Genomic DNA, 17,489 nt, shown 5'->3' with positions numbered 1-17,489 from the left:
AATAATGCAATGCATTTCCTTCTAAAGCTTAAGCCATATTGTGATTTTAATCGGTAGAAAAAGCAGTGATACCAAAGAAAAAAAGTTACAGAACATCTGACTGGTCAGATCTGGTCTCTTTTGAATAAAGCTGATGTAAATGGAGATTAAATATAGTGTACCAAGATGATGTAAAGAAGAATGTGCAAGAATTAATGCAATTAGAAATGTGTCATGTTTCAAAATGAGAAACAAAGATTTTTAAGTGAAGACACCAAATTTAGAAAAGAAGATAAGTGATCATGTCTAGTAACCCACCCACTTTTCAGTTAATTCGCATTCTGGTTTGTGTCTAAATTGACCTAAATTAGAATGTACTCTTTAAAGGCCACCACACTTTCAACTGTATATGTGTGTTTTTGTTTTGTTTTTTTTTTAAATAACATTCAGTGTTTTTCTCTTCACTTCTGTAAAAATGTAATCACACTGCTGACTCTTTGTATTGTTTATTTAGTGTTAAACGGATTCCTCCTATCCTGCTCTCTTTTCTATATTTTTGACCAATGTCAGGTGAATCTGTTGATAGAAAAGGTATAGTGGTTTATGTAGCCACTTCACAGATACAGTGTCTTGGGTTTGAATCTTAAGCCCAGTTTTGTGCATCATTCACATATAGTATCCTCCAAATGTCTACATGAGTATGATTATTCTGTGCATGTCTAGGTCATTAAGGGTAGAACTAAAATGTAAGCTACAAATAAGCCAAATTTAAAATGTTGGCATTTAAACAGTTTGTTTTTTAAATGTTCCACAGTATTAGTCTGGTGTATCTCTATTGTTAAAGCATTCCAATTCCAGATTTTTGGTGCATAATGGCAAAAGGCCACCTCGCTAGTTCTTTTAGGCTTGCCTCTTGGACAATAAGCAAAACAATATTAGAAGTTATAAGGCAAAAACTTGGGATGTAGGGGCACAGGCACTCCAAAATATAAGAAGGAGCAAGATTGTTTAAGGCATTATATAAAATAAGCAGTACTTTAAAGTCAACTCTAAAAGAAAAAATAATCAATGCAATGATGCTGAAAATTGTGAGGCAGATTCAATTTGATTTTTTTCTGGCCAAGATTCTTGCTGCTGCATTCTGGAATAACTGCAACAACTCTTATGTCTTTTTTTAGGTAGACCAGTTAGAAGCACATTACAGTAATCTAGCCATCTTAAAAAAACAAGTGTTGAATTTATTCCACAGCATATCCCAGTGTTATAAGAGATCTAACTTTTGCAATGTTCCTTAAATAGGGAGATGCACTCTTAGTAATCTGGCTAATAGATTATTTAAAGTTTAGGTCAGAATCCACCACAACTAAATTCTTTACTTCCGCCTTGACTTTTAATGCTAAGGGATTAAGTTTATTTCTAATACCCCCATTATTTCCATTTTTACTAACGACTATGATTTCTGTGTTTTCCTCATTTATGTGGAGTTAACTACTACTCTTCCACTCAGAAAAGACAGACATTGGATCAGAGGACCCGGAGCATCAGGGCCATCAAATGCTATAGAAAAGTAGAGCTAGCGGTGTATCATCGATATAGCTGTGGTAGTTCACCTTGTGTTTTGAGATAATCTGCGTTAATGGGAGCATACTAATTGTTGTTAGAAGAGAACCTTGTGATATGCCATATACAATATCATGAATCTCTGAACTACAAAAACCACATTAAAGAATTTTCTATCTGTTAAATAAGACTGAAACCAGTTTAAGACACTGCCCAAGAGGCACACCCACTGACTAATACGATTTATTAAGAACACTGTGGTCTGTGGTTTCAAATGCCTCTTTCAGGTCTAAGAGAACAAGATCAGATATGTGCCCGGAGTCCGCATTAATCCAAAAGTCACTTATTAGTTTAAGCTGTGTAGTTCTGTACTATGACATATTCTAAAGTCTGACAGAAACATATCAATAATATGTTTATTTAAACAGTTATTTAATTGCTGAAAAACTGCATTTTCTAGAAAAAAAAAGCCAAAAACATTGTGTGGATAAGTATGAATTTAGTTTTATCATTAACCGTACTTTATGTCGATATAAAGCCATCTGTATATGTTAAATCAACACCCTTTGATTGAATAGGAATTAATGCCATTAACTGATATAAATTTATTTAATAATTTATTTACATGCAAGTGTGACTGTTTTCGTGGCCTGGTTCCTGACTTGTGCCCTGTACTGCTATAAAAAGCTCTGTCTCATGAACACTATTAACATTTTAGAATGTTTTAATAATGGAATGACGTTTCCAAGATTCAAAGGGGGGAGCAAAAGAAAGAAAAAAAAAAAAAAAAAAAAAAAAAAACAGGAATATTGACCTCTAGTGGATATTAAAAGTACTGCAGAGAAAATATATTCATGATGATAATGTAATTTTTAGAAGATGTCATATAGGCCAAAAAAAGCTTCCCAGATGGTCAGTTTTGGCCAGCATTAATCGACAGTCACAAATGAACCTAAATTGCATGTTATTAGTATTGTAAGGGGTCAAAAAAAAAAAAAAAGACCACCCAAAGAAAGCCAGCAAGAAACTCAGATTCAATAATATACAGACAATGACTAAGCCTAGATGACCCTGGAGCAATGAGTAAGTGATAGCAATAAACACTACATTACCATGCTGTCCTTTTTCTAATTTCACATTCACAAAGCACATCAGACATATTTAAAAAGTAGAACATAATTTTCAGACAGTGTATTATTCATATAAAATATTGTTATAAAGCTACAGTAAATTGAAAAGAGAATAAGGAGTTTAGGATGTGCCCTACTTCAACTGGTGCTAAAAATGTATTATAATTTATTATATGTTACACCTATAAAAATGACTGAACAAGACTGTTTCTTTTGAAACAAACAAGAGAGACTGAATAATGGGGAGAAAGGAATGACTAGTTTAATACCATTCTTGTTGTTTTTTGTCTACTTGGTGAAGTTGCAAACTTTGCTTCTTTCTCTTTTTGACGGATTAATAATCGTAGTTGATTAACTAAAGGGAAAAAAAATCATAGATAAGAATTACAGATTCAAAATAATATTAGAGAGCAAAACATTCTCAGGGTGACATGGTAGCACAGTGGTAGAGCTGTTGCCTTGCAGTAAGGAGACCTGTGTTTGCATCCAGTGGCTAGAGTCCTCCTTCTGTGGAGTTCTCATGTTCTCCCTGTGTCTGCATGCTCCGGTTTTCTCCCACAGTCAAAAGACATGCAAGTTAGATGGACTGGTGATGCTAAACTGGCCTTAGAGTGTGGGATGGATGTGTGTCTATGTTCACCCTGCAATGGACTGGAGCTCTGTCAAGTGGTTTGTTCTGGTCTTGTGTCCTATGCTTGTTGGAATAGGCTCTATAATTAAGCAGGCTTACAGAATGGTATAGTATAACATGCTCAGTCACACTTAACCCAATTCAGGGTTTCACAGGGGCCTAAGCACACTCTGGGTACATCAAGTAGGATCCTGAATATGGTTCTTCTTCCTTGCAGGGCCCACACTTTCATAGGCCAATTTGGACTAGTTCCCATAGCTTGCATGTCTTTAGGATGTGGGAAGAAAACTGAAAACACCCCACACACACATACTGTGCATGTGCATACTTAAAAGACAGCAGCCATGTAGGAGTTTCTAACCCAGGGTTTTGAAACTGTGAGGCAAGAGCGCTAAACACCATACCAACTCGCTGCTCACATTAAAGTTAAATGAGCAGTAATATCACATGTAACTACTTTAAAATGTAAACTTAAAAAAAAAAAATTGTATTAAATTTAAAACAAAAGTAAAAATAAATTTAAATGTAATCCTAACTAACACAAAGCAGATGTAACAAATAAGTTTTCAATATACAGTACACTGTAATGACATGCAGGGTAGGAATGTACCAATAAGCAAAATCTTGGTTAACTGATATTTCCTAAGTCATATCTGCTGATTCTGACACCAATACGGATACTAGTTTTTTCCCCATTATTATTATTCTTAAATATACAAATCATAACTAGGTTTCCATTTAAACAAATTACTTAAGTGAATAGACTATTCATTTTTTAATTTAAAATTTTTCAATCTTTGACAATGCATGTACTTTCAGTAACAAATCAAATCACCATAAATTCTTTGTTATTTTGTTAGTTGTTTTTTGTTTTAAACATAAACAGTGTACTGCAGCCTTGGAAAGAATAAAGTTTATTTATTGAAAATTTTAATTTCTGAAGTAACAACCTTGCTATATACTAACTTTTCCTACTGCTGCTATGCAAGACATCTGTAGAACATGTGTTGCATAACATTATTGTGTTAATATTGGCATGCATGAAGAAAAATAACCCCATGGCCAATATGTAAACCACTGTTCAGAGAGTAGTCATACTTTTAAGTTAATGGTGATACACAAATTATAATCAGTCTGAGTTAATAAGGATAACGAAGAAACAAGTCTGATAACAAATACATTTTTATCAATACCAATATCATGTCCAATTTATCACATATACATAAGGAGTAATATACTATTTAATAACCACCATATATGGTTTGATATGTCCCTCCTAAACATTCTGGATTACTTCTTACTAGTAAATATAAACCTCTGGAAAAAATTAAAGAATAACGCTAGTATTGGTGAGACTCAGTACACCACCCCCCCATGATGGTGGAAGCACGTTTGGTAAATAACTAATCAATTTTGTGTTTCCCACCCTTCTGCATTTCCAAAAAAATGCACTTTGTCTTTAAAACAACAAAGACAACAATAGGATAAAATGCTCTACTAATTTCATTTTGATACCTGGACCTCACCTGCATCACTTTGCTTTAGTTCAGACCAGGACCTTTCCAGCTCTGTTTCCTGCCTACTCACTGTACCTTCAGAGCTTCTGTGGGTCATTTCTTCTGTGTTTTCTGAAGAGAAAGCTTTTTCAGTAATAGGCTTCTCTTGCAAAACGTTACAGAGCCGCTGTAAACTTCTATTGGCACGATCTGTAGGGTGAAGAAAAGCTAATACTAATAACACATTTTATTAAATAGCATCTATCCCATTCTTGAGGCACTTAACAGAGTCTCTGATAAAAACAGCAGGGTATATGTAACATTGGATAAAAATATTTTCTGCACAGTACAGAATATACTAAGCATTGATTAGAATAAAAGATAATAATCCAGAGTAAAATACTAAACTCAATACTAGATGAAAAGCCTGAACAAATAATATCATTTGTGCGTGTGTGATATAACACTTAAGTTAGGTTAAGTTAAAAGCCTTCCTAAACATGAGTTTTAAGTTTTTTGTTTTTTAAATTGAGTCTGCCGATCTCTTTAATTTCAGGAGATCATTCCAAACCCTGTGTGCTATATAGCTGAAGGCTCTGTCACCCACAGAGTGCAAGTTAGTGTGGGGCACAACAAGATTCCTAGAATCAGAGGACCTTAGTGGGTGAACAGGAGCAGAGTGGTGGGGAAGTTCACTGATTTAGTCTGGTACAAGGCCATTTAAAGCTTTGTAGGTTATTAATAGAATTTTACATTCAATCTTATAAGACAAATGGAGCCAGTGACAGCAAAGCAGGATGGGTGTTATGTGCCCACCATTGCTAGTTTGTATAAGGACTCTGGCAGTGAAGTTTTAAATCAACTGGCGCTGTGTTAAATCAACTGGCGCTGTGATATACCATATACACTCGTGTTTAAGTTCTCCCGTGTATAAGTCACGACTTGGTTTTACCGTATAATTTCCAGTATTTTATAATGTTGATCGTTTAAATCGAATGTGCAAAACTCACACTATTGGTCCAAGAGATTATGATATGCTAACGCCCATCTGAGCGAGTAACCACGGAGCATATTGCCATTTTTTTCCTATGCATTGTGCCTATGTGACCACACAGTAATACCTGAACTATTCCAAAGCGACGTTTGCACTGTTTTGTGTATTTCACACCCTCATACACCTTTATCATAACGGCATCCCTTACCTATGATGGAGCGTTCAATCAGAATATGAAGCTGGTTTTAAATTAAAAGTCATGAAAGAAATTGGTAACTGCACTGCTGCAACAAAATTCGATGTGTCTGAGAAATTGGTGTGAGATTGGAGGAAGCAAGAAGATGTTTAAAAAAAAAAAAAAAAAAATATTAAGTGTCATATTTTTGAACAGGCGTATAAGTCGGGGTCTGATTTTATGACCGATTTTCGGGTTTCAAGACCTGACTTATACGCAAGTATATACGGTAAGATTAGAAGGGGCACCTGCCAGTAGAGAATTATAATAATCGATGTGATAAAAGCATGGACAAGTTTTCCAGCATTAGAAAAAGAGAGAAAAGAGCAAACATGGGATATTGTTATGGAGGTGGAAGTAAGAATGTTTCTTAATGTGGTTTATGTGGGTGGAATAAGAAAGGGAGGAATCAAAAATGACACAGATTTCTTGCGTTAGAAGAAAGTCTGATGGGATCATTGTCAAGAGTGATTGAAAAGTAGCTCATTCTCTTAAGTTGTGCTTTAGTGCAAATTTGCAGAAGTTCAGTTTTGTTGCAATTTAAATTTTAAAAAGTTATGCTCCACCCAGGTTTTAATTTCACTGAGACAAGTTCACTGAGAAAGCTCAGATGAAATTTCACTTTTAACGTTGAAATAGAGTGGAGTATCATCTGCATAAAAATGATAACCCTGTCCAAAGATACAAATAACATGGACAAGGAGAAGCATTTAGATACAGAGGAGCAGAGGGCCAAGGACAGAGTCCTGAGGAACTCCTTCTGTGACTGGCGCTGAGCTGGACCTGCTGTTGCCAAGACCAACAAACTCTTGCCTATCAGTCAGATAAGACTTCAACCACTGGGGGGCAATGCCAGACATGCATAGAATGTTCACCATTCTGGACAGTAGAATGTCATGTTTGACCAAAGTGTCAAATGCTGCACTGACATCTAACAGAATTAATATACTAGTTTGTCCAGAGTCTGGTGCCATAAGCAAATCATTAGTTACATGAAAAAGAGCAGTTTTCACAGCTGTGCTGCGCTCTGAAACCAGACCGAAAGGGTTCCATCAGTTTATTAGAACTGGTGAATTGAGAGGCTACAACATGCTCAAGAAATTTTGACAGAAAAGGTAAGAGAGAAATAGACCAAAAAATGTTTAAAAAAAAAAAAAAAGTCTGGTCTTGATGCTGACAATCTTAATACTGGGGTTACAGAAGTGATGTTAATAGAGGCTGGCACAAAACCAGTGTCAAGGGATGTGTTTATTATCATTATAACAGTTGGGATTATGGCATGAAGGCCGGATTTGAGAAGTGTGGTGGGGACGGGGTCAAGTACACAAGTAGTGGGCCTCATCTTACAAAGCAGGTAATTAACAAATGCAAATGTGAGTGATGAAAATTTTGAAAAGGAGCTGGATGGAATGGGAAGACAGATGATGGGTTTATGTTAATTATTTAGATTTTTAATTTTACTCCAGAAAAAGTGGAGAAATTTTTCACAGACTTAAGTAGAAGATGTAATTGGGCCAGATGTAGGTTGAAGTAGTTTATTAACTACAGAGAACAAAACCTTCAGGTTATCAAGGCCATTTTCAATTAATTTGCCATACTGTGTGTTCTTGGCTGCAGTTTCACCTTCAAAGGGCTTACAAAGATGCACTAAGAAAGCCTGGACGTGCACAGTGAGGCCAGACTTACGTGACATTCTCTCAAGGCATTGCCAGCTGCTCTCAAAGACTGTAATTCTGAGTTGTACCATGGAGCTGAACGCTTAAAGGAAACCTCCTTACGTTTTAATGGAGCCATTTCATCAAGTGCTGAATGAACGGCTGAGTTATAGAAGTCAGGAAGACTATCGAGTGTGAAATGAATAGGGGAAGACTGTTAACACCAAGTCTAGATGGTAAAATTTATGATAAAACAAAAGTCTTCAAAGTAAACACATAATATACAGCCAAACATGCATACTTAAACACAGAGAAAGGCTCTGTCCCGTGCTAAACATCATCTTATCAAAACACAAGAACACAATCTACCACCATGTTTACCATGTCTGTTACAATGACACTATCACCAGTCTTTAAATTACCCCTCATCTTATTTCACCCAAAATTATAGTTAATATTCTGGATTCATTATTCACAGAATTCAAAATGGTCACAGTACAAACCAACTCTGAATGGCTTTTAATGTTAAGAGTTGACACACAAGAGGATACCATTTAGTCCATCAAGCTAGTTTGGTTAGCTAATAACTAAGTTGTCCCAATTTCTTATTTAAATACTTTTTAAAAGTTGTCAGAACTTCTACTTCAAATATATGACACAGTAGTTTCCTACAGATAACTACGAATGAAAAACTCACCTTCCCGAGAACAAGCAAAGTGAAAGAGTAGAAACAAAAATCTTCAGCAGAATTTCAGTTTGCAGAACGTGTAAGAAAAGTCTAAATTTACAGTAAGCAACAAATCTACTTATGTAGGTACAAAAAAGGCAAAATGTATGCAAGTTTAAATTGCAAATGTAATTTTATAAGTCTGGACATATTTATACTTCTGTTTACATATTGCAGGCAAATTGTGTATTTACTACCTTATTTTATGTCTGCATATGATACTGGATATGACACCTGTTCACCTCAGAACCATAAAATACCGCAAACAGTGGTGAAGACAGCACAGTATATTGTCTGTGAAGGACACAAGTAACACATGCTAAACTGAAAACTAATACCTTCTTGGATCTACTTAGTGATATTATGACACCTAATTTAAACCAAAGATGTAAATCAAATGTATAGCTTTCTTAATGCATGAACCAATCATAAAGTAAAAAACACCCTATCACATCATTATTAGGTAAAGGTTTTTAGCTTTTGGAATCAGCCTTCTACTCTCCAATCTACAAAAGCCAACCCAAGGAGGTCCAACATCTTAACCGATTATACCCAAAAGCTGCAATTTGTTTTAAAAAAAATTACTGAATGCACAGAAGCCTAAAGTCACTTTGATAACTGAACAAATATCTGCCAGTAAAAAAGTTATTTTTATGTACAAAGTCTTGACCTTTGATTGACAATGCACAAATAAGAAGAGGTCCCCAAAATTCTGCAATTTTATTTACAAAATAAAAGTTCCTTATGCAAAAGCAATTTTATGCAAACTATTCACTTTTTGCAAAGAAAAGTAACTGAAAATACCACAAATAATACAGAACATTATGGACTTCCTTTTCCAACTGGAAAATATTAAAAAAAAACAAAAAAAAAAAAAACACCTGAGTGGAGAAACCTGACCTCTCTGGAAAATTATTGTGTGATGGTGCAAAAGGAGATTATGTTATTACTAGCCAACACGCGGCATAGCATACGCCGCATAATTATTTATTGATGGGTGAACACTTCCTGAAAGACACAGTTGTCCAAATGGGGTGGGTTTGAGGATATGACTGTAAGTGAATGAAAAGATGGAACTCTGGAGAGAGCAACATACATGTCCGTGACTGAAAGCTGGTTTTGGCAGATACAGGCATATCTTTTTGAAAGCCCTGTACCTTATTAATATTCATTGCAAAGGCCAAACTAACAGGAAATTATCTGCGTGTAAAAGTAAAAGGCAAATTTGAATCTGATGGGGTCAGGGATATCTCAGAAGTGAATGGTGATAGTAGTTGGAAGCATTTGGGACATTGCCACAATTTCTGCCTCGCCACCATAAACTCTGGAAGTATTCATGTAGTCAGCGTATTATTGAGCAGACTGTATGACTATGCTTCCATGACTAAGAACAACGCTCTGTTGTGCATACCCCATGCGCACTGCCTGCTCATGCCTCGAGAGCGAGGGAGGACGCAGGAGGAGGGTTAGAGTTGGCAGGCGGGGCTGTCGTGCATATCCCATGACGCAGGAGGAGGGTTAGAGTTGGCGGGCGGGGCTCTGTCTTGCGTGCGTGCGTATCCCATAGTCGGGCGACTTGGTGGATTATATATAGAAAAGCAGCCGGAACCGAAAAGAACAATGAAAAGTCAACGTGGCTCAGAGGCGCATGTGGACTGTAGCAGAGACGAAAGCGACTGAGGCGGTGTTTGGTGAGGTGTTGCATGCGGGCACATGAGCAGGCAGTGTGCATGCCTTGAGAGCAAGGGTGGACGCGGGAGGAGGGTTAGAGTTGGCGGACGGGGCTCTGTCGTGCGTATCCCATGACGTGGGAGGAGAGTTAGAGTTGGCGGGCAGGACTCTGTCGTGCGTATCCCATGGTCTTAGAGTTGGTCAGATAGAGGCATGTCTTTTTGAAAGTTTGGTCCTGTGCCTTATTAATTGTCATTGCAAAGGCTAATCTAACAGGAAATTGTCTGCGTGTAAAAGTAAAAGGCAAATTTGAATCTGATGGGGTCAGGGAAATCCAGGGAATAAGGACAGTTTGTGAGGAAGCAGCTGCGATAGTTTTACACTCCAGTACATTGCGGTGAATGCTGGTAACAGTCAGGCGGGCGGGCAAGCCAACAAAAACACTATGCTCTTAGTATGGTATGAATCAGGTTTTTGTAGACAAAGGTTTTCCCTGTTCCTGCAGGACCATCTAAGAAGAAGCATGTTTGTCGCGGATGGGAATCTCTGTATACAGCGTGTAAAACAGTTTGCAAGGGTGGACACGGTTGTGCGTATCCCATGACGCGGGAGGAGGGTTAGAGTTGGTGGGCAGGGCTCTGTCGTGCGTATCCCATGGTCTCTTGTATTGCGTGCCATGGTTGGCTGCTTAGGGAATTGTTGGTGGGTGGGGCCCTGTGAGTTGGCGGGCGTGGCTCTCTGTCTTGCGTGCCATGGTCGGCTGCTTAGTGAATTATATATATAGATTATTAAATTTGTTTGCTTTGTTTGAATATATGAGATGAACTGAGTTAAGCTGACATTTTATGAAATACAGTCAGTTCTATCAAAAACAGATCCATAGAGCCCCAAGACTTGTTCATTTTTATTTGCATTAACTTAAACTTGCTGTATATTGCCATTTATTTTCCCAAAAAATCACTTTTAAAGTTAAAAACATGTTAATTATAAGTAAAGTCAACACAAGGCAATTGAGTAATGGAAACATACCCTTGAACTGATAGGAGTACTTGGTGCTGGTGTTTAAAACAATAAAATTCTTTTACATTGTTTATACATAAATAGTACTTGCAAATGTCACATAAAAGAAATATGATTCAGTTTTACTAGAAAAGGATACATAAAGCCTTAAAACATGCTAATTTTGAGTAGTCAGTTTAAATTGGCGCTGTGATAGCTACATACCCAAAGAATAATTTTGAGAGTGATTTAGAAACATAAGCAACATTACTAATACCTCAGCCATTTAGACAAAACAAGAATTTGATGGGTCCCCATTATGTGAAATTAAATTAATTCCAATTAAAAATAACTACCATTATGAGACAAGTCAAGCATACAAGCTATATAAAAAGTCAATAGTTATTATTAACCTTTAACAATAACATTAACCTTTTCATTCTGATGTCAAGTAGGCAAGCATTTTAATAATAAAGCCTTGCGAAACAACCATCATACATTAACCATGGGCCACTCCAAACCCACGAGCCATGTTTGCAACCCCTCTGCACACACTACCTCAGTCATCCTGCACATTCACTTTCCTCCATTCTATGTAAAGGTACAGGACCTCTACCATTCACATCACTAGATTAGGGGCAGTTTTACTGTCAAGTCATACGTCTGCTTGACAGTTGCTCATACTGACACATGCATCAGTAATTATTACATATAATGGGTTTGCTTTAATTTTGATACTGGACAATTGCCTCTTGTAAGTGGAGACATGCAAGTAATAATTTCATTGTATTGCAAACATACAGTATGATGAGAAATGTGAAATCCAACAAATGTCATTCTGTTCCTCTAGTTTTTGGCAGAATACACGGCTTCTTGATATTGTTTTCAATGCTTCCACCCACAACTGGGGATATTTAATCTTCTGGGGATATTTCATCCAATTTATATTTATGCTTTGAATTTCTTATAGAACTGCAATATGGCATCTTTTGCCACATTATCAACTTTTCAGAAAGGAAAATAAGGCCACCTATGAAAGGAAAGAGTAATACCTAAAGATTGTTATCCTGAATAACTATCAAACAAAATTACTTTCATTTATCTTGAAGACTTCTAATGCATAGTATGTTGATTAAACAAGTACGGTTTCCATATTCTTAATAAGGAAAACCTAAGACAGGGTCTGCATTGTATTACTTCAGGTTCTTCTTGTGTACTAATAATTAACGAAGTTTTCATTTAATTGAGTGAAGATTTTTCCTTAACCTTGTAAGTAATGAATCTTTGTCCTGCAATACTACTGTGGCTGCGTGTTTTATTCGGCATCATCTTCCTCAATGTAAAAGGACTATTATATATGCATGATTATACTTTTATTGTTTTTAAAGTAAAGTTCAATTAATTACAGTAAGGTGCAGAAGCACAGCATTGTAGTCTTAGACCATTGTTAAATATTATGGGAAGCACAAAAATTAGCATTTTAAACAATACAACACAGAAGTATTTAAAAAACTGAACCATAACCTTAGTCAAGCCAACTAATCGTTTTCTTTATCCTTCCCATTATAGTAAATTGGTGCCGGGCCTAGACATTATTCAGACAACATTTATACACAAGGGTACAAACTATATATGGATGGGATGCCAGTTCACCTCAGGGTCTATTCATTCATTCATGCACGCACACTCATGGCAGGTCAGTTTATGCTTGCTAATAATTTTAACAGTGCATCTTTAGAGTCTGCATAGAAGGCATACCAGCTGGAACTAAAACCAGGATTTCAGTCCAATTAGATATCCTTACTAGGGTACACACAGAGCCACCAGGTGGGTCATTGAAAAAAAAATGATATATACTTTTTAACATAGAGGAAAGCAAAAAACAGACAGCTCATTTGTGCAGTAATGGTTAGCTCTGTAAAAAAGTTTAAAAAAAAAAAAAAAAAAAACTTCCATTGAAAGAATGTATAAGAATAAACTATGTTAACAAAGCTTTATAGAAGGCAAGGTGTATACTAATAAACAAAAGAAAAGTAATAGTTAAAAGTACTTTACAGGTGTCTGGGGGTTGACATGAACAACAAACTGGACTCATCTGACACCACAGTGGCACTGTACATGACAGGCCACAGCAGACTGTACTTCCTAAGGAGACTTGGGTTTTTTGATGTATGTAGCAAGCTGAGTGAGAATTAGCCAGTGTGTTGTTCAAAGCTGCAGTCTCCTGGGGAAGTAACTTGAGCTCAAAAGAAGCTTAATGCATGAACAAACTTATCAGGTAATTCTGTCTCAACACACAGTGAACCCTGGACACACTGGAAGCTATTATGGGAAAAAAGGATGGTAGCAAAATTGGCTGCCATTATGAAAACTCCTCTCCGTCCTCTAAAGGAGGTGCTTTCATGGAGTACTTTTTAGCTCACTACCACCATGGTGTGCTAAGAAGCATCTCTGGGGGTCTTTTCTGCCCACTGCTATCAGGCAATTCAATGTTTCCTCCTGCAGCACTCACTAAGTTAATTTTGAAATATTTGCACAATACACATTTTTACTTATTTGTTGATGCATTGGCTGTATTATTTATCCTGCGAGTCTGTGTCCTTGTTTTTCATGCTTCTTCTGCTGCATGCATCTGAATTTCCCACTTTTGCATTAATAAAGTTTTATCTAATCTAAAATTTCTACACAAAAATAAATGGAAATTCTTAAATTGTGGAGTTTCACATTCTCCTCTTTCTCGATGCATTTTTTTCTTCAGGCACTCTGGCTTTCCTCTCATATTACAAAGATGCTGGGGTTATTCTCAGTGACCACTCTGAACTAGCTTTAAATTACTTCTGTATGACTGAGCGTGGGTGTGCATGTGACTATGTGCTGTAATTCCAACAGGGGCTCATACCTTTTAATGACCATATAATTGGATTAAGCAGATGATGTTATGATTTGTTAGATGCTTGAATGATTAGAAGCATTACCAAAAGATAAATTTTGCTTATAAATTTAAATTTTATACAGATTAATTGATATCACTCGACCAATTCAGCTCCTGGCAAGTAAACCAACCAAAAACAAAAAGTACACACTTCAGCTTATTACAACATCCTCCTTCTCTTAAAAATCAGTTGTATGAGAATTCTTTAAAGGTTTTCTTATTCTAAAGACACCACAAAACAAAGATACAAACTGATAAAGATCAGTAACACCATGATGTCAGCTGAACTGCTTCTTTTATTCAGATGAGGTCTCTAACCCATTTTACTTTGCTGATCCCCCTAGGCCAGGGGTGTCAGGTCCATCCCCTGGAGGGCCACACTGGCTTCACATTTTTGTTCCAGCTACATTATTTACAAACCAATTACTGCTACTAATTGAACCACTTTTTTACCATAATGTTCATTGCCTTGCATTTTAAAATTCAGAGCCCGTGTTTCTTTTTTGCCAGCAGCTATTCATTAATAGTATGCAAAGCAAATTAACAAATGACTAACTTGGGGTTCTTAAACTAGTTCTAGGTGTAGCACTTTCGTTCCTTGTTACCTCACTCATTTTGTTGTTCTAGACATTTCCAGAGCTGTTAGTTATCTTTTTTCTGGGAGTACCATCAACAGGGCTGGATTTTCCTATAGGCTAACTAGGCTTCAGCCTAGGGCCTCAAGATCAAGAGGAGCCTACATTCAAATTGTTAGCAAAATTTTATTATCTCTCATGCAATTTACAAACTTAAAAATGGAAGGTGAAAGGGCCTCATAAGTGGACTAGCCTAGGGCCTCTTTTGATATAAATCCGCCCTGACCATCAAAATGATTTGTGCAGCACAATGGATCAGCATAATCTAAAACCTTCTCCATTATCAAATATTTTACTGAAGCAGATCGTGTATGATACACACAATGGGATCAAAAAAACTTGTTTCGTTAGCCCCCTTTGCAAGTCATTATATCTCGTCTGCGGGATACGGAAAAAGATGCAATTAAGGGTTTGGAATCTTATAAAGCAAGTCAATTAAAATTATAATGAAAGAGCTTTGTTCCATCAGCAGCTGAAATGTGTTAATAATTAGGAAAGTGGCTGGAGTGAGAACATACAGCCACCTACTGGATCGGAGCTCCACACCGCTGCCCTTGGCTCAGATGACACCCTTCCTTCTTTAATTCCAGGTGTTCTGATCTCACTCTAATTATTTATCTCTTGTACAATTTCTTTGATTATACGCCAATGAAACGCGTTTTCACGTCTTTTATTTAAGGAGGTCAACTAACTGACTATTTAGATTCCAAATAAACGGTTGTTTGATTTTTACCATGTCACAAACACTCAAATGAATTCCTGACTTTATGAAATTGCCAAAAAAAATTTACAATAGATGAGTGCGGTGTCTTCGCATTATCTTTTACTCTGATGCATTCGCTTACTGTGTCTGCTTAAATTAAACAATCAAAAGTCATTTGTAGAAAAATGTGTCTCTGAAGGGAGCGACTGAACTCCTACCACAACACTAGCACTTCTGACATGAAGTAAAACACTTTTGTACGTCGAGTGCTCAAATAACTAATGAATTCTGAGTGAGCATAAACTCCGGCAGGGGTTCAAATAAACACAAATGACTCGCTAGAATATATTAGGGCAAATCAATATCACTGCTTACTTACCTCTCAACTCCCTTTGATATTCATCCAGTTCTTCTTGTACCTCATCGCTTTGAGACTTCATTAAAATCTGCACCCGCAAAAATATTTAACAAGCTGTTCTTTTTAAATACTAAGTTTGTCAAACTTGCCTTTTACGTACAAAAAAAATCCCTTTAACCGCAGCGCCGCAAGTTGAACCAATCCGAGTTGTCGAAGACGCTTCCTTATCATTCTGCAGCTCTGGGGGTTGTAGTTCTTTCATATTCGACCGCGTGTATTTCTATAGTAAGCCGTTAGCCTTTTAAAACTACACGTCCCATAAAGGCTTGCTTCGGAAAGCAACTGTCGTTGCCTGGAAGCAAAAAAAAAACGAGCGGTTTCCGTAAACATAGCTGCTTGTGATGAGTCGGGAAGACACGCGTGTGGCAGCCTTCGCCTCATTGATGCTAGCATGTGGCATTGCAACAGACGTATACAAAGATACACGTGCACCTCCATATCCATATTTTTAATTAGGGATGTGATACGTTACAATATTATTGATTGTACGTTAAGCGACTTTATACAACTGCAAAAGTATCTGAATATTTAACGGGCCACTGCTGATTTTTATAGAGTACAAAACTATTATTAAATGCGCGCCCCAGTGAGTGCTGCCGCCCCTCACGGAAGCAGCATCTCGAGATCGGAGTCCAGTGTCCAGCTGTTGTCTGTTTGGAATATTAACGTCCTTTCCAGTGGACCGCGAGGAGTGGGCAGTAAATCTCACGGGCTTAAGCACTTTCCTTTTCCCCCCAAAACTCCCACCTTTTCATATTTTCCAATCCATGCTGCAAACCCGTGCGATCCGAATTGCGACCAGCAAGGTGAAAGCGTACAATTTGAAACCGTATAGCCAATGACAGTTACTGTTATAATTTCTAACGATAGCTGTCATTGGTCAAACGGTTTCAAACCGTAGGCTGGCTTTGATACGACGGAGGGGAGCTGAGTAGCAGCGAAAGCGACTGGACAGAAAGCCGAGCAGCAACACACTGTGATGTAATGCAAAAAGTCGGTTAGCAAGTCAGATGCACGCGCACTGCAGAATATAAAACCGTAGCTCCAGTCTGGTGCAAACTTGTATGAATTTCATTGTATTTCTTTCCTAATACACGAGAAAGTGTTATGGGGAGTAAATTCTTGGAACGCAATAGTAGTGTTGGAATGGTAGCAATTAAGGTGGATCCATGTGTATTTCTGTATACAATAAAGCCCAGGTGAATTTACAGGTAAGTTCGTTACTTCTGGTAGTTGTAACTGTATATGCAAAGTAAGATAACTTCTGCTTGTGTATTTGTGCCTGTCAGCTGTGTATTGTGTATGTACTATTTTTTGTTTTAATTGAAGTGAATTATTCACCAATTATGCAATTACATTGGTTGTCAGCAGTACAGTGAACATACAGTAATATGTACAATAGATACAGTACATAATACAAAGTAGACTCCGCCCACTGACCCATTCACAGTTGGTCAGTCGCAACTCATAGCTGCTCACAAGGAAACATGGATAGACCAAGTGTCTTACTGTATGTACAAACCAAATACATGAAATGTTTTATGCATCAACAGAAAGCTCTTTTATCTTTAATACAACCAAATTCAAATTCTGACAGATTTTAACAATAAAAGAATGATGAATTAAAACATGTCACCTGCTTTTATCCACCACTACTGAGACTTGGCGGGACAGAAACAAGCGAACCAAGGGTTGCAGCTTTTGTGTGAGGTGAAGATGTGGTC

The 17,489-nt window shown here is 37.1% G+C and overlaps 1 protein-coding gene across 2 annotated transcripts in view; it reads right to left on the bottom strand.

The window, feature by feature from the left end:
* sdccag8 (SHH signaling and ciliogenesis regulator sdccag8) overlaps positions 1 to 16,045 on the bottom strand; it is a 186,590-nt gene extending 170,545 nt beyond the window's left edge. Inside the window, exons 1-3 of one of the 2 annotated variants that reach the window (XM_028820549.2) lie at positions 15,727 to 16,045; positions 4,827 to 5,006; positions 2,939 to 3,024 (exon numbers count right to left, since the gene is read on the bottom strand). In XM_028820549.2, the coding sequence (XP_028676382.2) occupies positions 2,939 to 3,024; positions 4,827 to 5,006; positions 15,727 to 15,787 (327 nt within the window). In that variant the 5' untranslated portion in view covers positions 15,788 to 16,045. Of the gene's footprint in view, positions 1 to 2,938; positions 3,025 to 4,826; positions 5,007 to 15,726 lie in introns of those variants that run through there. The other variant, XM_051919547.1, reaches the window with a different exon arrangement.
* Positions 16,046 to 17,489: the final 1,444 nt, after the last annotated feature.

The sequence above is a fragment of the Erpetoichthys calabaricus genome, chromosome 15, assembly GCF_900747795.2.
Source record: "Erpetoichthys calabaricus chromosome 15, fErpCal1.3, whole genome shotgun sequence".
Taxonomy (NCBI): Eukaryota; Metazoa; Chordata; class Cladistia; order Polypteriformes; family Polypteridae; genus Erpetoichthys; species Erpetoichthys calabaricus.
This window is presented reverse-complemented; position numbering and strand designations above follow the sequence as displayed.